We start from the raw sequence: 25,069 nt of genomic DNA on the forward strand, positions 1-25,069 counted from the left end.
AATAAAAACAGAGAGAAATCAAATAGGACTAAGCATAATGGTAATAATAATGGACTCTAGAATAACATGTTTTCTATTATTTCAGTGAACCCTTAAAACAATTTTTAACAGCTGGGCGGTGGTGGTGCATGCCTTTAGTCCCAGCACTTGGGAAGCAGAGGCAGCAGGATCTCTTGAGTTCGAGGCCAGCCTGCTCTACAGAGTGAGCTCCAAGACAGAGAAACCCTGTCCCAAAAAACAAACAAGAACAAAAAACGTTTTATAACAATAAATCAACCTTCCAAACAAATATTCACCACATAAAAATTGACAAAGTTTATTAAGAAACATTAGTAGTGGGTGGTTTTTAAAAAGAACATAAAAGATGACAATCCACAAGACATATACAAAGACAATCAAGATATTAAATAATATCTGAATTAAAGACCATAATTCAAATTGCTAATTATAATCACTGTGTCTTGGTGAAGTGGTTGTGGCTCTCCATGAAATTCATCCATCTTCTCAATGAAAGCTAATGAGACTCACTTCAAACTCAATCATGTAATTTACTGCAGCCAATGCTGAGAACACGGTGCTAAGCATGCACTGTACCAGAGAGCACAAGATGCTGTCTGAACAATCTTTTCTTCAGGTGTATCTCAGCCATCTTTTAAAGTGCAAGCTACAAATGGGCTGTTTCCTAAACAAAAGGTTGTAAAAGACACCTCTATAACAGCTATCCAATACTGCCTTAAATGGTTATATAACTAACCCAAGGAAGCCGGCAGTCCTCCACTGACTGGCTCAGTCTGGCTCTTACTGTGCTACCAGCCGAACATGTACTCCATCGCTCTAGACACAAGACTTTCGTCTTTTTTTGGTGTTTGTCTATCAGAAATAACCTGTTAAAACACACACAACAAAGAAGAAAGAGGAAAAAGAACAATGAGTTAGGTTACAGTTTCTTTAGTGGCAATCAATTCTACAGTAATATCTAATTTAAAATAGAAACAACAAAATGAACTTATAGCATTGAACAATGTAATAAGTTTGACACTAAAATTTGGATTTTTTAGCATTAACATTTACCATTTCCAATTAGAAAACTAGCTAAGAAAAACCAAACCCAAACAGAAACAAGGAATTTAAATAATTTGGTTATTTTTAAAATAACAACAAAAAGTTCAATTCTGTAATGATCTTCAAATTTCAAGAGATTGCAACACAAAGTTGGACCACCCATCTGATTAGCGCGAGCACGAGCGCGCACATGCACGCACGCACGCACGCACGCACGCAGGTATCAGGACTTTTTTGTGCCAAAATTCAGGATTCTGGTTTACTGGTAGGGAGCAGTAACAACAAAGTAAACATCATAATTCCATACCATTCTTCAGAGAATGGAATGAATAGAACTACATTTTTTTAAATGGCAACTTTTTCATCTCTGATATTAAAAACTGATCATCTATTGATAACTGGTACTATTACACTGTATGGATTTTTTTCTTTGTTTGATTGGTTTATGAATTTTATAATCAATTTAACAAGTTGTAAGGGGGGCGGGGGACATGGGACCTTTCAGGATATTTTAAGAAATGTTTTCTTTTGCTTTGCAGTACAGGAGATAAAACCTAACACCTGTGCACATTGGATAAGTACCCTAACTGAGCTATATCCCCAGCCCAAAGAAACTGTTTCAATGTTCAAGAAAACTTCCAAACTGGTGAAGGTTGTAACTTTAAAATGGGAAATGTGGAAGTTTGAAGATTTCATCAAGGAAAACCATCAGAAAACACACACACACACATTCAGCCTCCAACTAACCCTAAATACCTGGTAGTCACTAGTGGAGGCCTTGTATGCTGTAGCAAGAGGCCTCATGGTAGAAACCCTAGGAGTGCTTCCAGGCTGTGTTGGAGTGCCTAAGGTCTTGATTGGTGTAAAGGCTAGAGATGGAGATGACAAGGCTCCTCTGTCACTGTTTTCCATGACACTCTGGAGAAACAAAGAAACACAGGATACACCATTATCTTATACTATATAATATTTCACAGAAAACCTTACTAAAAAAGGCTATCAGATTTAATCATAAAAACTTTTCAAATAAATTTAGCTTTGAGAAGATAGAATGTTTCTTAGCTAGAATTTGAGACCTAACCCTCAGCCACATCAAACAGCCTGAATCTAATTATATACCACATGAACAAGAATCTCTGAGCAAAATGGATGTTTGGGAAGAAACAAGAGTTCCAGAGAGAGAGAAAGGAATGGTGATGAACAAGACCAATTATGTGATATACATGTATGAAATCTTTTTTTGAAGCACCTCAGGACAGAACCTATGGTAAGTCAGCAAAGACAAAACAAAAGAAAAACCCTGATTCATGTAACTGTACAATTACTCTTGTGCCATCAGCTAACCCAAAGGAAGAGAGAACTCTGGGGGTCCTGAGTACTAAGAGGCTTCAGACTTTTGAGTCTCCCTTCCTATTCCGGGTCCCCTTAAGGAGTCTAAGACAAACACCATCTGCTTTGTCCATTTCTATGTGTACTGGCAGCAAAGTGCCTAGCATGTACATTCAGGTAGAAGTTTGCATATACAATTACTTCAACTATGTTCAAACTGATTGTTTTAAGCCACAAAGAAAAGTTTTAGCTCTACTCACTAATGTTGAAAAAGTACATATAAAATAAACTGTAAAGACTTGAAATAGAAATGAGTATCAGAAAACTTTAGCTATTATTTATGATTAACCATCACTTAGCATCTATGTGAAGTGCCGCTGCAGACACAGCACCAGTCATTAGAGTTCACTGACTCTGATGCTGTTCTGAGCAGGAGGCAGAGTAGGTTAGTAGTTCAGAGTCTAAACTACAGACCTCACTTTAATAACTTTACACAGGCTCTTCAGGCCTTTCTTTTTTGAAAAATAAAAGGGTGTAGACAGATTATCTCTAACATCTTATGATTACTTTTGGACTACTGCAGTGCCATATTATCACAGACACCATTTTACAAACTAACAAAAAGAAGTACAGTGAGGCTAGGGGGCAAACACTGTATGTCAATACTTATCTGTGCTCTCATACAGACTAAAGTTATTTTCCTTAAATCACCCACAACTTACTTTATCTATACATGGCTTGACACCAATCATGATGGACTCTCCAAATATTCTCCCATCTTTGCTTAAGGCTTTCCGGGCTTGCAATTTAGACTGGTAACGAATATGCATCCAGTTGCCTGTGTTAGACATCTGCAAAGAATGAAGTTATTTCTTAAGATACAAAACCCATACCCAACATACAAACACGAGAACAAAACTAACTTTCATTTTTTTATTTAGTTCCCAGTAAAAAGCTGCAAGTTAGAATTCAGAAAGATCCTATGGAAACAGCTTCAATAATCCCACATAGAACATGTGGCAAATATTCTCTAAAGGTAAAAGGAACTCTCAAAAGAATTATCTCCTACAGAAACGTTGTAGTAGCAACTATCATGAAATTCTAAAAAGCTACACTATGGTTAGTATTCAGACATCTGCACTAGCCTGTCCTCGGGGTTCTGACAGGATACTCCCTCAGCTGTAGACAACTAAGAGCACCACTTGTGCATATTCACTATGTTCCCTTTTAAAATAGCCCTGCCCACCTCCCGTCCTTCTCTCTTTCTCTCTCTCTCCCTCTCTGTCTGCTCTGCTTTCTCCCCCTCTCTCTCCTCCTTTTTCCTCTCTCCTGGTGCTCCTGTCTCCCCCATCCCTTTTCCCTTTTTATGATCCCTTTCCCTAATAAAAGGACCCCTCTGCTTGAACCCTGTCACATAGCATCTTTCTCTCGTGTGTGCTTTTCTTAAGTCACAACACTTGTGAACATGATTTTGTGAAGAACTGAAATAGTAGAAATGCAAACTGGGCATGACCTGCATATGGTCTCTGAAGGCTGTTGTAGTATAAAGAACTCTAAAAGTGACCCCAGCAGCTCTGCCTCCCCTTCCTCTGTTCCCAATAAAGCTTAAGAGAAAAATATTAATGTAATATGAGATATATTATTAACCTTAGGAGGCTGTGAAGTATTTAAGAAATGGAGGGTGGACCCTGAAACTCACTCGACTCTATTTATTCCTTCTTAGAAAACATTACAAAAGTTGAGTCTTCTAGACTCCCTAGTGTATATTCTTTGAAAAATAAAAAGCTAAATTTAAATTTAGAAAAAAGACAAAATTCAGAAGTGTTCAATTTATAACTTTTGTTTCCATAACCAAGATCTAATTGAAGAAAAAAGTATTAGCAAACCTTACCACATGCTTTAAGATATTCCCATATTGTGCAAACTGTAATAATATATAAGAAGCAGATGCTTGTGGAAACCTGGGGGGAAAAATTGCCCATTATCAGTACAAAAGCAAACTAGCATACCACACTTCTCTACGGTAAGTATGTCAGTCACTCAAAGGCCATACCTTAAAATTACTTTTGACTCAGCTATTCTCCATTCTCAGAACCCATCTGTAAAAATCTTTCAAGTTTCCACACCCATAGCTTATTACCATAGCTATTCAACAGTCTGATGCAGGTCTTCTGGTATACATTACAATGTGTATTTATTTATAGGTGTGTAACAAGAAGGGGGAACTTTTAAAATTATAACACTGTATCACTCTGTACCACGCATCACCTTAAGATTTATGGAATTTAGTGCTCAAAAATAAAACAGCATCAATAACAGCTAAAACATTACTTTAAAAGGATGACACTCAAAAATAAAATTAGCATCAATAACAATGATATTAATTACTTGAAAATGATTCATTATTACAAAATTACTTGAGGGTGATATTCAATAATTTTAATAGGCATATCTTTAAGAGAATACTAAGTCTTATACAGTTTGAAAATTTTACAAGGTATGATTACTTCTGTAGTCCAAATAATGAAGTGGTTTTCTGTTTGAAAATAGTAATAGCTATTACCAGCATAGAAAAATATCTGAAAAATTTTAAACCAATATAAATTAACCTGGAACTTCAATTAAATAGCCTTAAAAGGGTGTGTGTATGGGGGGGGGGGATCTGTGAAATTAAACACATTAAATTAAGTATAAGTAAACCAGGGGCCATGGCACGTGCCTTTAATCCCAGCACTAGGGAGGTAAAGGCAGGAGGATCTCTGAGTTCAAGGCCAGGAAACCCCTCCATCAATGTGAATAAAACACTGAATTCAAAACTGAAATTTCATTTTTATTTATTTATACATCTCTAGACATAAGATTTTTAAATTTCAAAAGAGCAACAAATAAATAAGATACAAAAATGGAAAAAATAATGGTTGCATATGAAGATGGCATTTAAGAAATAAACCATGTTTTTTATGCTCTTCGGTCACTTTTAGTAAAATCCAATATTCTAGTACTCTTTAAGATAATCATCCAAAATGATGGATGCTTTATTTTTTTTATTACTATGACCGCAAGTTGACAAAAACATTAAACAAGCAAAGAAAGAGCATATAATTAATGTATCAGTGAAATACTTCCCTTAAATGATCAAAGTGTTTTATTTCTTAAAAAAAGAAATGCTTCAGTAAACACATATGAAATATTTAAAACACAAATGTAATGTATTAAGATACAGCATTATAAAATCTTAAATATTTTTTAAAACAATGGAAGTAACTCAAATACTTTTTCTAACTACTGGAAATCTTCAAATTCACACTAATACTCCAGAATCTAAAAAACAGACTAAGAAATAGACAGACATGCATGCTCAACACTACTCTTACTTCATGAGAAAAAAATGAAAATTTTAAACACTGAAAAGCAAAATCAAGTAGCCAGCTCAAATATCAGGGACATGAGGCTTTGCAAGGTTTCCAAAGAAAACAAGGGAATACAATCACTAAAGCATTCAGTAACAGGCAATCAAACCGGTGGCCACCGTGCCTTAAAGGGAAAGGCCAGTTACAGTTGGGAACAAAAACAGGATGTAAGACTTTCCAACACGAATTCTTATACACGTTTTGAATTTCTAAATGTTAACATAGATTTAAATGCCTAAAAACCCAATACATATTTTATTGTCCTATTATTCTTCCTTCAAGGAGCCCTATGTGTTACCTTTATATATTTTACTCCCAAAATAAACATAGTAAGGTGCGATATAAGACAACTACACTTTGAGAATTAATCTGTATGTGCTATTTAATGAGTTGTGATCCTCTAAAGAAACCACTTTCTGTCCATAGTGCATTTTCCTCATCTGTGTAAGTAAAAGATACACTGGTATCTCTAAGGTGCTTAAACTATGATAGCAACAAAATTTATTCTGCTGCATCTAGGAGTGTGACACCTTTGTGACACAGAGCATAAACATAAATGGATCTCAGCACTGACAGCTCTAGCCAGATCAGATGACTAAAGCCCAGAAGGAGCCACTAGAAAATGCAGAAAGGGGATCCTAAATTTAAAGGGACAGTCTTGCCTTTAACACCTAGGAAATAATTGGGAAGAGTATGCACAAATGGTCTTTATGATACAAAAATTAAGTTCTAGCTAATGATATCCATGATGTGGATGGTATGCACAGGGATGATTCACATTGCTGTCTGCAACAACAGTAGCAGCAACAGTAAAGAACTGATAAGACAATCGAGGTAAATGCTGCCAGCTATTCATAGTTATAAATTCTAAAAGTAGGTGTTATCCATGTTTGCTGTCCAAGTCTTTCAAAGCTTCTGCACTGTTCAACAATATGCTAATACTGGGGTGAGGTGATTTTCTTAAAAGGTCCATAATCTTACCCAAATACAGTCACCCAAGTGTCATCGAGATGATCTTCTGAAGTCAGAGAATCTCCTTGAGTATAAAAAGGATCCAACTGGGCAGGAGATAGAGTTGTCTTTCGTGGCTGACCAATATTTGCTGGACTAAACATGCTTTGTCCTATATTGGTAAATTTAGGAAGTTAGTTACCAATATAAACACATGGGCTTATTTTAAAACAAAGTATATTAAAAGTTGACGATAATTTTGTCTTTGAGATGGGGTTTCACTACATAGGCTGGCTTCAAACTTGCAATCCTCCTGAATCAGTCTTCTGTGCTCAGATTACACATATATGCCATCAGACATGATTCTACATTTGATTACTCTGAAATTAAGTACTAATGTTACATCATATGCACCTTAAACATTTGAAAATTCCCAAAAGAAAACAACAGAAGCTCCCCTTCCTCCCCAACACTCCATGCTGGAGATAAAACCAAGAGGGCAACTGCACTGTCACTGCGCTACACTCCAATCCTTGGTTGTTTAAGCCACATGATCCTCTGCATCTGCTAGGATTGAAGATGTATGCCACCAAAACTTCTTTCTTTCTTTCTTTCTTTCTTTCTTTCTTTCTTTCTTTCTTTCTTTCTTTCTTTCTTTCTTTTTGAAGTTTTTTGAAAGAGGGTTTCTCTGTATTAACAGTTCTGGCTGTCCTGGAACTCAATCTGTAGACCAAGATAGCTTCAAGCTCCAAAGACATGTGCCACCACTGTCTGGCTGCCACCAAACCTACCAAAAGCTTATTTCATCTCAAAGGTCTTATCAATTAAGACTACATATTTCTAAGAAGTAAACACAAATTTTCTTTAATTTTTACAATAGAAGTGATTTATTCAGTTCAGGAAATCACTTCACATATATGGAACAATAGTCTTGATGTTACAGGCACAACAGTATAAATCTTAAAAATATGAAACCAAACACATGCTTCTAATGGGGCCTAAATTCTAGAACAAAGACAGATATGTAATGTTTAAATGCATACAATCCTAGACAATCAACTACCAATTAGCAAAGAGAGAGGACACAGGAGAAGACAGAATGAAAGCATAATGAACACAATGCAAAGCACATCAATGTTCAAGAGTGGTGACTAGGTGAAAATAATGGCCAGTGCAAGGCCCCCAGAAGGTTAGGGCTGGTGTTGAATAAAAGCAAGTAATCCACTACTTCCCACTGGGCAAGGAAGATTGAGAATATCAGACCCATAAAGAAGCCCTTATAAAAGCAACCGTAAGGGCTTTGGCTTGTACCTCAGAAGAAGCTGGGGAAAAAAAAAAAAAAAAAAAAAAAACAAGAACACTATGAACAAGAGTGACAATAATGGACAAGAAAACTATAAATGTGAAATAAGAGCATAGAACCCCATTAAGGACATACCAAGTCATTCCTCAAATGTTCAATTTTACTCCCTAACAGTCCTGTAAAATCAGAAAACAGGATGCTATAGAGACAGGAAGTTAACAAGAAAGGAAACCATGTAGAAGGCAGTTGGAAATCCCTTTCAAACAGGCAATCAGTATAGTCCTTCCACAATAATCCAGTTACATTTGTATTACCACATTATCAGTACATAAGTGTAATCCAGAGACCCTGGGCCCCAGCAAGAACTTCTCAGGCTCAGGCAAGACCAGATTACCTCTAATGATAAGATAATGACAAGTTTCAATTGCCTTTCATTTCTGCCCCTGTGGGCACACATGACTTGCCCAGGACTTTGTCATGTGTTTGATGGAGCGAGAAGCAGCTTATAAAACTGCAGCTGTGTCTTATTAAACCAGACACTGACTGTGAGAAACATAAAACTTCACCAGTCCTTATCATGAAAACTATTTTAGAAAAAATTTTTTTCATTTCAAAACTATTGATTAAACGAAATGAGTTTACTATTAAGTACACCGCATTCCAAGCCCCAAAAGTTTACTTTTAACTGAACACACATTTAAAATTTTTGCCTTAACTTACCATTTTTAAAAGAGGATATAACAAACGAACAAATTACAATGAGGTAAGTCTTAACACCACACTTTTTACCCAGTGATCAGGTAACTCTGGTTCCTAACCATCACAACCCGCTCTATGACACAGTAATTACATTCAATGGATATTAGTTCCTCTTGCATATTGATGACCAAGTATCTAACAGATACAACTCATAGGAGGACAGAGGGTTTGGGGTTCATGTTTCCAGGGGATTTAAGGCTATCACAATAGAGAACAGCTCTCTCTCTCCTCTCTCTCCTCTCTCTCTCTCTCTCTCTCTCTCTCTCTCTCTCTCTCTCTCTCTCTTCTCTCTCTCTCTCTCTCTCTCTCTCAATGGGAGTGTGAGGTAGAGTAGATGTACATACTGTGGAAGGCCAGGAAACACTTGCAGGCTGGAACTGGAGGACAAGCAATGAATCTACTCAACTACTTTCACCAGCCAGACCCTACCTCCTAAGGGCTCCATATCTTTCAAAACAGTACCACCAGCTGGGAAAAGAGCATTCAAAACAACAAACCCTTAGAGGACATTTCAGATCCAAGCAGTAACATCCCACCTCTGCCCCAATGTTTCCTAGTCATCTCATAATAGGAAATCTTTTAGTCTACAACAAAAGTCCCCACAGTTTTAGTAGTATAACACATTTCAAAAGTCCAAACAACAAAAAAGCAAATTTATTAAATAAAAACTATAATTTAAATGTACTTCTAACTGAAGAAAAATAAGGTCACCTAAAATTTCAAACATCTCAATTCTCTAAAATATGCTATATAACTTGGGCCAAGAAAGCCATCTAATCTAACCTATTAATGTAGCCTTTACTTTAGGAAAAAGATTAGATCACACCAGATCCATTAAGCTTATTAAGAATTCCTTCAAAGGGGTCAGTCTGATGACTCAGCAGGAGGTAAAGGCACTTTTAACCAAGACACATGACTAGAATTCCATCCCTGAGATCCTCATGGTAGAAGACTCAACTTCTCCAATATGTCCTCTGACTTCAACATGTCAGGAGTACGTACGTACGTACCTACGTACATACATACATACATACATACATACATACATACATACATACATGGACAAAATAAATGGAAAGAGGCAAATAAACTAAAAGGTTGCTAGCTACATATAAGCTGTTATCCTTAGTTTTGACTGTCTACTTGACACACATAGAATCAGGTAGAGAATCTCCTGAGGAACTGGCTACAGCAGCCTGGCCTATAGGCATGCTTGAAATGGATGTTGTTGGCTGTATAAGTGGAAAGACTTGACTTCTGTGGGTGGGGCCATCTCCTAGCTGGGATGCAGGATTGTAAAAATGGAGAAATTAGGCTAAACATGCATGCATTAACTCATAGTTCTTTGCTCTTTAGTGTGGACAATGTGACCAAATAAATGGCTTCAAGTCCCTGCTGCCTTGATTTCTATACAATGACAGGCTGTAGTATGAAACTGTAAGGCAAGCCCTTTCTCCCTTAAGTTGCTTTTGTCAAGGTATTGTTTTAATCAATGCAACAGGAAGAGAAACTAAAACATCTTATAATATACTGAACAATTACTCTTGTCATCAGAGACAGATTTAATAGGTAAACTCTATTTTTAGAATAAGACATTTAAAATGGAACATTATAGGGACTGGAGAGTTGTCTCACAGATGACCTAAGTTTAATTCCTAGCACCCACATCAGGCAGCACACAATTGACTGTAATTCCAACTTCAGAGGATCCAATGCCCTCTTCAGAACTTTACAGGCACTGTCTTTACATGTACAATCACACAGACACACATAATTAAAATTTAATCTTGCTAGGTATAGTGTCACATCTTCAATCCCAACACTTAGCAGGCAAAAGAGGATCTTTGTGAGTTCAAGGCCAATCTGGTATAAATGGCAAAGTACAGGCCAATCAGGGCTACACAATGATACTGTCTCAAATCTAAATAAATAAACCTAATCAACCATCCCTTTAAAATCTAATTTTTTTACAAAGATAGGCCTTTAGTAAGCCAAAGACAATAAAAGGTATATTAGTATAAAACCTGAAGCCAATTAAATTTTTTATGCCCTGTATAACCATAAGATGCAGTTTAGTTATGCTATATCATGTAATAACCTTCAAGCAAGAAATTAAATTAAGGCTCAAGTTGAGACAACAATTATGACCTTTAAAAAGACAAATCAAAATTAAGTCTCAAATGAATAAGCAATCTAATTTTTGCCTTGTCAACTAATCTAAAAAATGTAATTACTTATACTAATCGAAGAGTATTTACATAAGTTTAGTATAATTGCTCCCCACCAACTTAATATTTAACTGCTCCACTGATTTCACTTCCTTTAAATCAAAATTCTGATACCAATACTCTATGCTTAAGATGAAAATAAAGTGTACCTATCAAACCACATCAAATTAGACTATAATTTATCTCCCTTGGTAAATCACTATCCAAACATCCTTCATAAAATCAGATTAACAAGAGGGCAAAAAGCCCTTATTATCCTTCAGTTAAAAAACAGATCCAATTATTTCAAAATAATGAAAATAAAAGAAAAATTATAGGAATTTTCAAAAGGACATGATAAATGAACATTGGAAAAGGAGTTCTTGGTCATGACACCTTCTTACCAAGAAAACAAGAAGCACAGATGTGTCATAAAGATTTTTGCCTCAGTCCAATGTACAACAGGGTCTGTTTGATTCCTGGGAAAAAATACCTAGGAATTTCCCCAACAATACATGTGTCATAGTAGGTTCCTCAGAATGAATCTGATGGCTTATACAAACGAGATGACTCATGGTCATTCCAGACAGATCACAATAGCACCTGCAATGGTTTCTGAGAGCCTTTCATATAAATTATCAAAACTTAGGCTTATTTTGGTAACCCCCAGATTTCTATCCAACCCATCTGAGGATATGATAACCCGAAGTATCCTCTAACTCAAGCCTGTGTGCGAAGTGAAGACGAATAGCGGATGCTTTCCTTACAGTGTATGGTCTGACACACTCACTGTATCCAGCTGTACCCTGGACAGTGGACAAAGTACCTAATGATGCAGAGTGAAAAGAACCCCTCAAAACTCAGAGTCCACTCATAAAAAGAGACAATAATGAAAGGGTAAAGTGAAAATCTGTATAATGAAAAGGGATATTTGCCTGTCTGCACTCAGAACACTAGCCAGGCAACTTTGATGTCTGTTAAGGCTTTTCTTTGAGAAAAAGACTAAAAGGGGGGGGGGGGGGTGACTATATTCACTGAAATTAGTCTCCAATTTAGCCCGGCCCAAAATATTCAGCCTATTATCCAATTCTCTTACAGTGCAGCATAGTAAGAAACAAGAGAGCTTCTATTAATCTTCCCCCAATTCCAAACAATGTGGACCCCTACCTATGCAAAAGATTCCATGTAGCTAGCTTTTTCATATCATGTTCAATAAATATGCTTTTGTCAACAAATGACAAAAGAGAGAAAATAAGTACAAAAAAGAGAGAGAAAGAAGCAGAATAGGAATTTAAAAGTATACCACTAACCTCAGCTGCTAAGACATCTTTAAAGAAGAGGATGTTACATTTCTTAAGTTCATTCAAAACAAACAAACAAACAAAAACCTACAGAAATTAAGATGTCACAAAGAAAGACTCATTGAGGAAACCTGAAAAGGAGGCATATAAATGTGGATGGTAATGGAGAAGAGAAAAAAACGGAATTACAATACTCCAAGGGATCCAAATACAAACAAAAGGAATTCCTCAAAGAGGGAAAGCAAGCACCTAAGATCCAGATAGGAAGTTCCTCAGAACTAAAGGATATTCCTTACTTAAAGGATCCATCAATTCCTAAGGAAAAAAAAAGGAAGAAAATCCTACAACAAAGCACACTGTGAAACTGAGAACACAAACCATGTAGAAATCATAAATTTTTCTCCCAACAATCATGAGTTGTCATGGCGGATAACTTCCACAGAACACTGGAAGGTAGAAGACAAAGGAACTCTGTCTCTGAAATTCCAATCTCAAATATGAATATTACAAGAAGCATTTGTGTTTTACTTATTCTTCAAGCTTTATGGTAAAACTACTCAAATACATGCCTCACCAAAAAGAAAATGGGAGATACACAACTAGAAAAAAGGCAAATCCTACTCAACTGAAGAATGGATAGAGAAAATGTGGTACATTTACACAATGGAGTACTACTCAGCAGAAAAAAACATTGGAATCTTGAAATTTGCAGGAAAATGCATGGAACTAGAAGAAACCATTCTGAGCGAGGTAATCTAATCACAAAAAGACAAACATGATATGTACTCACTCATATGTGGATTTTAGACATAGAGTAAAGGATTATCAGTCTACAATCCACACTGCCAGAAGTTAGTAAACAAGGATGACACTAAGAGAGACATACATGGTCTCCTGGAGAAGGGGAAATGGTCAAGATCCCCTGAGCAAATTGAGAGCACAGGAAAGAAGCGGAAGGGAGCTACAAGAATGCGAAAGGAAGAAGAGGAAGGATGCAGAGGTCATGAGGGAGCAGAAAGGTTGAGTCAGGGGAAGAATAGAAGAAAGGATATGTGATAGGTAGGGTTTTAGTTGGGGGGGGTGGTAGGGAAGGACGGGAGGGAGAAGGGAACTGGGATTGGCATGTAAAACAATCTTGTTTCTAATTCAAATAAAAAAAAATCTGAAATGAAAAAAAAAGCATTTCATTATGTAAGAAAAAAAAAAAAAAAAGGAAAAAGGCAAATCCTAGAATAACAGTTGTTCACACTCTGAAACAGCAAACTACCAGGAGAGTGATGTTCTCAGTTTAAAAGGAAACAAGTAACAACAAAAAAAGTGCTTGTAGCTGGTCATTTTACAAAAAAAGATATGTATCATAGAAACAATGTTTGCTTAAAGGAGCACAGAGAAAACCAAATTAACAAGAACTACAGATGGAATACTGACAGAACAGTTTGCTTAGGATACACAAGACCCTGGGTTCAATCTCCAGCACTGCCAACAAATCTAAGAAAGGGGAGAGAGGGAAATAAAAAGACAATTTTTGTACTAGTTAGCTATAACTGTCAACTTGACTAGTCTAGAGTCACCTGAGAAGGTGATCTCATGTGAGGGTTGGCCTGTGGCCATTTCTGTAGGGGACTTCCTTGATTATTAAATGATGTAGGTGTCCTGGATGGAGTGATAAGAAAGCCAGTTGAACATGGATCTGCAAGCAAGCTAGCAAGCAGCATTCCTCCATGGTTTCTATTTGACTTCCTACCCTAACTTCCTTCAATGATAAGACTATAATCTCTAAACTGAAATTAACCCATTCAGACAAGAGTGTAAATATATCATAAATTACCTCAAGAAAACACAGCAAAATTTAAAAACTGAAATTTAAAACTTAGCAATGTAAGATTATGTTAGCTAAGTAATAGCCCTCTGGGAAAATCATGTCCTACAACCTGAAGTCTGTGGATGTTACCTCATTCAGTAAAACAGACTCCAAAGACAGGATTATGAATGTAAAGATAGAGTACCCAAGATAATTCAGGAGGACACATTTATTGGCCCCTATCCTTGTAAGAAGGAAGAGAAGGTTTTGCAAGAAGAGGTGCAATGGTTACTTTATTACTGTATATGGTACCAGCCTTTTGAAACCTCACCCAACCCCTAGTGACAAGGCCACAGCTCCTAATCCTTCCTATACAATTCCACCAACAGGAGACTAAGTATTCAAACATGAGAACTATTAGGGGCCATTCTTATTCAAATCATCACTAGAATTGACACGAAAATGAAGCATAAGCAAGCACACAGTAAAACTCATGCCAGTATAGCACACAACATCACTTCAAAGTTGCAATTTTGGAAACCTAAAGTTTAGGAGTTAAGCAAGAATGGAACATTTATTAACACTAAATATAGGAACTAAGAAATAGCTCCAAGAGAAGTCTACCTTTTTACCAATTTCTCATCAACTTCCTTTTCTGCATCTTGCCTACTATTAGCCATGCCTAAGTCTGTATATCGGCTAGATCTTTTCAAAAACTATTCCTTTTCAGTTGTGCCTCATTAAGACTTTCTATACACAAATTCCTTACATTCAAAGTAGAAGCAGCAGGGTATCTATCCCTGCAGTCAGCTGATGGTAAGTATACTTCCATATCATTATCTTTGCTTCTTATATTCCATTTTTTTGTTGTTGTTGCTATGTTCTTCCTCATGTATCTATACAACCATCTTGCTCTTGGACTGCTCTAGAAGTCTCCAAATGTTCTGTCTCCCTGTTCCCACTTTACTCCCAACCCTTAAACTATTCTCTTTACAGGACCTGTCTAATTCTCACTGTTTTACAACCTTACTGAACTCAGATTGCTATTATGGTGCTCTGCAAAGCCCTGTAGATTACCTCTCTAATTTCAGAGACTTTTAAGCAGCCTCTCTTTCACAGGGCCCACTTCAATCATACCTGTCTCCTGTTCTTCCATGAAGACCCCAGACACACACTGTATTCGCTGTTCCCTTTCCCTCTCTAAAACCTGATTTTTGAACAAAATTTTATTTTTTCTTACCTGTGGATGGGTAAAATAATGCCCCCATCCAAGGATGTCCATAAACTAATTCCCAGAATACCCAGACTACCCTAGAGTATTTGGCAAAAAGGGATTTAAAGTTGCATATAAAATTGAGCCTGCTAATCACCGGCTTTTCAACAAACATTATTTTGAAAGACTAGGGAGGATGACACATTCACAAAGATACTAAATAAATGTATGGAGATGTAACTACAAGAATGGTCAGTGTGGAGGCACATATCTTTAATTCTACCACTTGAGAGACAGAGGTGGAGCTCTATAAGTTTGAGGCCAGCCTGGTCTACATAATAAGTTCCAAGGACTACATAGTGAAACCCTGTCTCAAAACAAACAAAAAGAATAGTCAGAAATATAAAGTTGCTAACATTAAAAATGGAAGAAGGGGACCATCGGCCAAGAAATGCGAACCATCTCTAGAAACAGAAAAGGTGAAAAAGTGTATTCTCAAACGCCTCTCTAAATTAACAGAGCCCTTCCAATGTTCTCACTTAGTCCACTATAAGTATGGCACTCTTGACCTTCAGAACTGCATCACAACACAGAGTATGGCTCAAGCTATTATTCAGCTTATGGTAACTAATAAAATAACAATAGAAAACGAACATACTAGTCTTTAAACGCCAAGCCCAGCAAGATGAGGTAGCATGACTATACTCCTAACACCCAAGAGCCTGAGACAGAAGGGTAGGAGGAAGAGACTACCCAGCACTACTCAAAAAAAAAAAAAAAAACACTTTAAGTCCCCACCCACCCATACCCTTTCACCTATACTAAATGCATTAGCTTCTAATGGACTTTAATAAACTTATTGTTTATAAACATAAATCCTGTGACTAATGTTGTCTGTCTGAGGATTATCTACTGTGTTCTGTTTCATACAGCTTGTTACTGAGCAGCTAAATACACATTCAGTGGAAATAATAAACTTTTATAAAGGACCATGTCCTAAGGATGATACTGATAGTAATTAAAATGTTGTTAAAGAAAAGCTAGGGATTACATTCAGTGGCTGTTAGATAATAGCTTGTTGCCAATACCCTCAAAACATCTGTATTGTCTGATCTGAGTATTCTTTCTAATTGCAACAACTCTTTATTTTATACAGTTTTTAATAACTCAGGAAATACTTCAAAAGTCTATTAAGTATGCATTCTTAAATTCTTAATCCTTTTGGTAGAATATCCTATATATAAATTTAGAAAGCAACCTATGCAGCATTGAAATACTTCCTAGAGGAAGTCAGGGAGTCTCCAAATCTAAAGAATCAGACTGTCTGCAATCATCAGAGCAGAGAACAGAGTTTGAGTGAGAGGACTCACCAGTCACTGGAGTTGTAACTCCAACAAGAGGACTCTGCATCACTGAGATGTTTGTCTACATGAACAGAAGAGAGCTAAGTTAAAAACAAAGTTCTAACCACACACAAACACAGTAATTACTAAAAAGCCTTCAATAGCAACTGAATTATTACAATGTACTAGCTAGAGTTGTCTCTAATCAGCTCACACTTCCAAAGGTACTTACTCACTTTTTTGTCTGTCTGACCAGTATTAACCCAAACATGAAAAGATCAAATTTCCTTTGGGTCCTTTAGTATACATTTTTAAATAAGAAACATCGGGCTGCTGAGATGGCTTGGTGTTAAAAGTGCTCTTGCTGCCAAGCTTAACACCTGAGTTCAAGCCCCAGAATCCACATGATGGGAAGAAAGGACCTATCCTACAGGCTAGCCTTGGCCTCCACAGTACATCTTGGCACAAATTTGTCCACAACATACATACACACACAAAGTAAATAAATTAAAACATAGCTTAAAAGAAGTTACATTGGATTTTTAAAAAAATCTTCTGTAGGAATTAATGGTAACATGATAGCTATTTGGTTTTATTTCCCAATGTACAATACAAACTATTGGATATAATAGTGATTTCTTCAAATTATCAAATTCACATAGAAAAAAACAAAAATATATATAATAGAACACATTCAAATGACAACTTTTGTTTAACACTATCAGCATAATCTTACAAAGACGAAATGTATCATTAAGTATCCTTAAATAGGGAATGTAAAACAAGCTTGTTTCCTTGGTCCCCAGACTGATAGCCAGGAAACCAGCATGGGACTGATCCAGACCCCACAAATGTGGGTGTCAGTGAGGAGACCTAGGAAATCTATGGGGCCCCTTGTAGTAGATCAGTACTTATCCATAGCATAGGAATGGACTTTGGGATTCCATTTCACATAGAGGGATACTCCCTCAGCCTAGACACAGGGGGAAGGGCCTAGGCCCTATCCCAAAGGATATGACAGACTCGGAAGACCCCCTATGGAAGGCCTCACCCTCCCTGGAGAGCAGAAAGGGTATGGGATAGGTAGTGTGCTAATGGGGGGGGGGGCACAAGGGATGGGGAAAGAGGGAGAGGGAACTGGTATTGACATGTAAAACAATCTTGTTTCTAATCCAAATAATTTTTTTAATTAAAAAAAAAAGCTTGTTTCTAAGTTAAATAAATATCTTTAAAAAAACAAAAAAACACACCCTTTTTATAGGTGCTGGTGAGATGGCTCAGCGGTTAAAAGCACTTGCTGTTCTTCCAGAAGACCTGAGTTCAGTTCCCATCACCCATGTCAGGCAGCTTGCAGAGGAGTCTAACAACAGCTTGAAGAGATCCAGGACCATCTTTTGCCCTCTCAGGACATGTACACAGTGGTATATACCCACATAGAGATATACATATACTCAAAAATAAATGTTTTTTTTTAAATCCTCCTATAAGAATAAACAAAAGTCCCACACATTATCCAACTATCTATCTGATTCAAACCAGAGCTGAACATGGTGTCTTAGAATAACTTATTTTGGCCCTTGTTTATTAATAATATTCATACTGACTTCAAAGTCAAAAGCATCTCTATATACTATGATCTACAACATTTCAAGTAAGGTAATAACTAATTCTAGTTCTCACATATCAGAAGAAAAGTGAGAATAGTCATGAATCCAGAAGACACTACTGGTTCTCATCACAAGCTGCACATCAGCTTTCCTTAGCCTTCAGAATGGTCCCTATTCAGGATGTTCTAGATTTGGCAAACCTAGTGGAGCCCTGTCCATTAAGAAGTGTTACATATGCAAGCCAGGCATTCAATACCTGTAATGAGAATCACTGTACAGGAAGAGCATACCAAAGGGTAGCTTTTTCAGTAAAATAACTACTGAATACCTCTAGAAAAATATATTGGTCATATGTAAATAAAAATTTCATAAAACAAAGCTCTCAGGCCAGGCATGGTGGCAGACACCTTTAATTCCAGCACTTGGGAGGCAGAGAGTGAGAGATCTGTGAAAGTGAGCTCCAGGCCAAGACTACGACTCCTTGTCTCAAAACCACCACCAACAAAGCTCTCAAATCATTATTAAATGTTCACTCTCCAAATACAACCCTGAATTTTCATTTAATTATTTATTTACATATGAGTGCTCTGTCTGCATGTACATCTGCAGGCCAGAAGAAGGCGCCAGATCTCATTATAGATGGTTGTGAGCCAACATGTGGTTACTGGTTGTTGAACTCAGGACCTCTGGAAGAGAAGCCAGGGCTCTTAAGCACTGAGCCATCTCTCCAGCCCTTCATTTTATTTTTATACCAGAAAATAATGCATAAATTTTAAGCTTAAGCAAGTGGAATGACTTAAACCCCTAATTATACTCTACATTTGCAATAATCAGGCTGGGAACATGAACAAGTTAATAAGACAAACCTACAAAAACCACAGAATCACTAAGTGAGAAAACAATCTAGAGTCTACTTACTACCTTTCTCTTTTTTGCTAATACAAGATCTTGCTATGTAGGACAGGCCAACCATCCTCCTGCCTTGCCTCAGTCTCCCAGGTGCTGGGCCTATTATGGGCAGATCTTAGAATTCTGTAACATTTTAAGTACATATATGATAAACATGAATATACATTTACTTGCTTATTCTATGCTCATGCGTCCTCCAGAATAAACATCAGGGAAAACTTTCTAGTTACTGACCTTACTATGTAAGCACACAAAAATAGAAAATGACTAATTATGGAGCATGAGAATTCATGTATCACCTGTCTTCTTGAAGTCAAAGGTGTTGATCCGAGTCCTGGACTGGAAATGTCATCATATATACTTCTAACAGGTGGAGCGCCACTTTTATCTTTATGAGCAGGTACAACTGGCTGTGGTGGTGACCCCCCTAGGATGTATAAAAAACACAGTCCGGTAAAAAAGCAAACTAACCATTCATCTTTCTTCTAAAGTATTAATCTGTGGTTTTGAAATAACAAACTCTTGTTTCCTAGAGCTATTCAACCTTTAATTTGTGTAACAGTCACCTGGGGCTCCTGTTTCATGTCAGTGTCTGATTTAAATGGCACAGATAGAACCAGTGACTACAATTCTAACAAGCTCCCAAGTGATGTCACAATGTGGGTTAGCGGCAGACTGAGCTTTGAATAAAAAGCTCAGAATAAACTGCTACTGGAAACTTTGGTTTTTAAAAAATACATGTAATGTTGCTTTCTCTATTATATGAGTAACATAACACACAATGTGATTAATCCCAGAACTACACATGGTGACATATGCCCTTGGTCCTAACTACCCAGGAGACTGAGTTGGGCAGATCACCTGGAATACAAGGTCAAGGCCAGCACTGATAATATATTAAGGCCCTGTCTCAAAACAAATAAAATACATAATTTCTTCCTTGAAAGTATGTATTAAATAACCCCATTTATATTTATATATACATATCTGAATAATTAAAATGACCCCAATAAGAAATTTGATTGTCAAAACAGATCCTATTTATAATTCTTATAGTAGAAACATGTTTAATAATAACATAAAAAAGAACCAACTTTTGTGACACAAACAATGTAAACAATGAAGCAGCCCTGGCCTTTATTTAAACAAATGCAAAAGCTTCTACAGGACTCCGGCTACTCAGAGGCCAGACTATGGAAAGAGACTGAGCTGGGTTCAAGCTTCATGTTGTTACTATAAGAGCAAGTATTGTCAAATTATTACATAGCTTCAGATTCCTCTTCTGAAATACCATCTTTTGAAAAATGGAACTATTGCTACCTTTTTTTTCAAACTGTTTTCTTGTTGTTTTTCGAGACAGGGATTCTTCTTTATATGTTTGTAACCTTGGCTGTCCTGAAGCTAGCTGACTCCTGACGGCTGGGATTAAAGGCGTACACCACCACCGCCTGGCTCAAACTGTTTTTTCTGCTTTTGGTTTTTGGTTTTTTGGGTTTTTTTTGTTTTGTTTTTTTTGAGACAGGGTTTCTCTGTGTAGCTTTGGAGCCTATCCTGGCACTAGCTCTGGAGACCAGGCTGACCTCGAACTCACAGAGATCCACCTGCCTCTGCCTCCCGAGTGCTGGGATTAAAGGTGTGCACCACCAACGCCCGGCATCAAACTGATTTTTTTTATATGATGTAAATATAAAATGATTAGCATTCAGCTTAGCTCACCACTTAGTCAAGATGCTGGTGGGGTTTTGTTGCTTTATTGTTTTTAGACAGGTGGTCTATGGCTCAAACTAACCTCCAAATCACTATGTGGGAAAGGATGTCCTTGAATTACTATCTATTTCCTAAATGCTGGATTATAGGCTTTCACCACCATGCTTGGCTATATTTATGGCTTTTTAGACAGGCTTTTAAAGGGCCCCAGCTTGCCTGAAACACCCTATATGGCTCACAGTGGCCTTGAATTCACAGTCCTCCTACATCAGCCTCCTGGGTGCTGGGGCTATAGAAGGTAACCACCAGGCTGGGCTAAGGCATAACTTTATAATTAAAGTATTTAAAAAATAATAATGTGTTGGTTGAAGGAGAATGCTACACCACTACTCCTCTGAAATTCTACTGTGCATACTGACATACCATAATAGTACTATAAGCAATTAACCCACCTGAAAGCAAAGGTGATCTCATTTCCATTACTCCTACTGAAGGGCCACTAATTGATCGAGGTTGTGGAGTCACGGGAGCAGGTAAATCCCCCATTAAAAATCCAGGTAAGAACTGGGCATTAACACCTGTCTTTGGAGATGTCGGTGAACCCAGCATCATTGGTTCAGATCCTAAATTAATAATAAAAAAAAGATATAAAATAAAGTCATTTCTGTTATAATATCTAGGAAATAGATACAGCAATTTATAATAAAATTGAATAATTTAACCAAAAAAAATATTATGAACTATAGTTGAATTTGCTTTAAAAGTTACCAAGGACTCTTTCAAAAATGTAAACACTCTTATATCCAGAATACTAACCTTTCCCTCATTCTTATGATGCCAGAGATCCAGCCCAGGGCTTTGCCCACAATGTTAATATTTGGAAGATGGTCCTGGTTATATTATTTCACTGATAAAAACACCATTTGAAATGCCTGGCTTATTATTTTAAAAGACATCTCTAATATAAGCAGAATAACTTTTTCTAGTTTCTACTGTGCAACCAAAAACAAGAATATACTAATTTTATACAAATCTTGACAAATCAGAAGCAATGGGTTTAGTCTCTTCTTCCCTATATATAAAACAGTGAATTATTTCAGTAATAAAAAGGAAATCATGAACATTACAACACTAATAATGTTATAATTTGCCTTTTAACTCAGAAATATAGTGAAAAGAGGTTTTTTTTAAACTAGTTTATTTAAATTTATTTTATGTGCATTGGTGTGAAGGTGTTAGATCTCCTGGAACTGGAGTTATAGACAGTTAATGAGGTGCCATGTGGGTGCTGGGAATTGAACCCTCTGGAAGAACAGCCAGTGCTCTTAACCGCTGAGCCATCTCTCCAGCCCCTAGTGAAAAGAGTTTTAAAACTTACTTTTAGATCATTTATCATTTATTTAAAAAAATTATTTGGAGAACTATAATCAACAAAAGTTTCCCTAAGTGAACACCTCATAATCATCAACTCAAAATTAAATTCTAGAGTTGAAGAGAGACCTCAGTATTTAAAAGCACTGGCTATATCCAGAGGACCCATGTTTGATTCCCAGCACCCACATGGTGGCTCACAAAACTCCAGTTTCCTGAGATGTGATGCCCACTTGTGGTTTCTTTAGATACTAGGCACACGTGGTACATAGAGATAAATGCAGGCAAAAACACCCAAGCACATAAAATAAAAACAAACACATTTTTTAAAAAAATTAACCTTCTCAAATGGCAGCTATGACTACTCCCACTATGAAGATGAGGAAATTATAACTGAATTTTAGAGTAAAAATAAGCAATAAGAAAAGCACAGACTAGCCAGGTGGTTGTGGCGCACCCTTTAATCCTTTAATCCCAGCACTCGGGAGGCAGAGGCAGGCAGACCTCTGTGAGTTCAAGACCAACCTGGTCTACAAGAGCTAGTTCCAGGACAGGCTCCAAAGCTACACAGAGAAACCCTGTCTTGATAAAGAGAAAATCTGTCTTGATAAACAACAACAACAACAGAAAAGCTATACTGTAATTCTTCCATGAATTAATAATTACACAGTGCTAATAATCTAATAATAACTATAGATTTCAAAATAACATTAAACTCAAACCAGAAGTCTCAAAAAAAGGCATATCTGAACAGATATTTAGAAAACTATAGTAACAAAATACAAGGCTTTTGGTAACAACACAAACTACCTTCATTCTATCCTCTACAAAGGGGAAGGGAAATTATGACAGATGTAAGAATTAGGTCAAGGGCTGGTGAGGTGGCTCAGTGGGTAAAAGCCCTTGCCACTAAGCCTAAAGTCAGTCCTCAGGGCACACAAACATACATACAGGTGCACGTCATATAAAGTAAACAATCTAGTTAGATCAAGAAAAATCTGGTTCCCTAAATGCATCGTGATAAAGTAGGAAACCAGACTGTCACTAAATATCCCTTCCTTCATGGCTAGACTTAAAAGCATGATGCGGAGCGGTGGTGGTGGTGCTCGCCTTTAAATCCAGCAATCGGGAGGTAGAGGCAGGCGGATCTCTGTAGGTTTGAGGCCACCCTGGGCTACAGAGTGAGTTCCAGGACAGTCAAGGCTACACTGAGAAAACCTGTCTCATAAAATCAGGGGAAAAAAAAATAGAAAAGAAAAGAAAGCTTAATGACTACATCCTGAATGTCTTAAATGCCACTAAATATTAAGGATCACACTGTTTCACTCAGGGCAGTGTGCGGCGAGAAGGGGCTGGGAGAATGTCAAACCATCAGATAACGTGCAACATGTGAACCTGAACAACTAATATCAGGGAATGGCAGTCTTGGCTAAGCAATTTACAAGGATGTGCTTGTTCACAATATTTATTACCCCAGCAAACGTGCACTCCAAAATCTCACTGTTGAACAGAAAAACCTGGACCCGCTAAGGAAGTTATGAAAATTACCTAGGTCAACATCTGGGCACAAGTTCTAATGCAACAGTGTATTTACATAATTAACCTTATAGGTTCAGTTTGCATGACACGCTGAAAAAAAGAAATCCAATTCGTTAGCTAGTCTTAGAAGAAACTTTTTACCCAAAACATGGCAAGCATTACATACCCCCTTGAATCTACAAAGCTAATGCTGCACCATATATGCCATGTCTGCAATCTTCTCCAAGCTCAGAAAGTTATATAAACTAGTATTTATAAACTATGCAACTGTAGTTACAAGTCTATGCAACTGTAGACTGGCTGTTTTTGTTTTCCTATTGTAAAGTATGACCGTTGTCATTGCTCACGAAACTCGACGGGGGTGGGGAATCGGCATGCTAACTTACTAGTTTTTTTTTTTTTTCTTTTTCCCTTCCAAAGACGGCACATTCGGAACGTTTCCCCAGCAAATAATGGGAATGACTCTTTAGACTCGCCAGTCCTCCAACAGAGAGAGAGCCCCATTCCCAAGCAAAGGGCGGGGAAGGCGAGGGGAGCCGGGCTGTTTCTAGGTCTGGCTTTCACACAAAAATTCCTTCTGACAGGGACCCAGAAACCTAGGTGGCTCGGCGGCGGCGGGTCAACCCCGGGCCCCGGGGGTCACCGCCCACCCACGCGCATGCTTTAGGGGTGCGGGGCAGGGACCACACCGGGGCCGGGCGCAGTGCGGGGCTCCCGGGTACCTCGGTGTCACCGACCACAACGCTTCCCTCTCCCTCCGTGGTGCTCGACGGCCGTCCCCCTGTCCACAGCGCGCTGGCTGTGCCAGGGGCGGCCGCGGCTCACTCACCCAGCGTGGGCGCCTGGGGATCCACAGCAAACGCTGCCATCGCAAACGGCCAACACCACTCCGGCAAGAACGGTCCCACTTTTCAAAAATGGCGGAAACTCTCCTCACGGTTAAGGCCGCGCGGCCTTATGGGTGGCGTAACTTCCGACCATGCTCTCTGCGGCGGCTGTGGCTGCTTCCGCCATTTTGGAAGAGGGCAAACTTCTTTGCCTGGGCTGCGAGTCTAAGAAAGGTTCTTACTAGGGATGCAAGGAACACTAGGAGACCTCGTTCTACGAGAATGGCTTTGGTCAAGCCTCAGGCTTCCTGATATGTTGGTGTTTGTGCTTCATAGAAGAAATTTCTAATCCCAGCACTTGGGAGGCAGAGGCTGGTGGATCTCTGTGAGTTCGAGACCAGCCTGGTCTACAAGAGCTAGTTAGTTCTAG

At 37.8% G+C, this 25,069-nt stretch overlaps 1 protein-coding gene across 1 annotated transcript; it reads right to left on the minus strand.

The window, feature by feature from the left end:
• Positions 1 to 291: 291 nt before the first annotated feature.
• Positions 292 to 24,764, minus strand: Nup35 (nucleoporin 35). Its single transcript, XM_027420068.2, has 9 exons — positions 24,642 to 24,764; positions 21,355 to 21,525; positions 19,495 to 19,622; positions 16,707 to 16,761; positions 6,783 to 6,924; positions 4,283 to 4,352; positions 3,114 to 3,242; positions 1,819 to 1,980; positions 292 to 884 (listed from the first exon to the last, which is right to left on the minus strand). The coding sequence occupies exons 1-9, from the start codon at positions 24,679 to 24,681 to the stop codon at positions 807 to 809; spliced, it is 975 nt and encodes a 324-aa protein (XP_027275869.1). The 5' UTR covers positions 24,682 to 24,764; the 3' UTR covers positions 292 to 806.
• Between the last annotated feature and the right edge of the window lie 305 nt (positions 24,765 to 25,069).

The sequence above is a fragment of the Cricetulus griseus genome, chromosome 6 (assembly GCF_003668045.3).
Source record: "Cricetulus griseus strain 17A/GY chromosome 6, alternate assembly CriGri-PICRH-1.0, whole genome shotgun sequence".
NCBI lineage: Eukaryota > Metazoa > Chordata > Mammalia > Rodentia > Cricetidae > Cricetulus > Cricetulus griseus.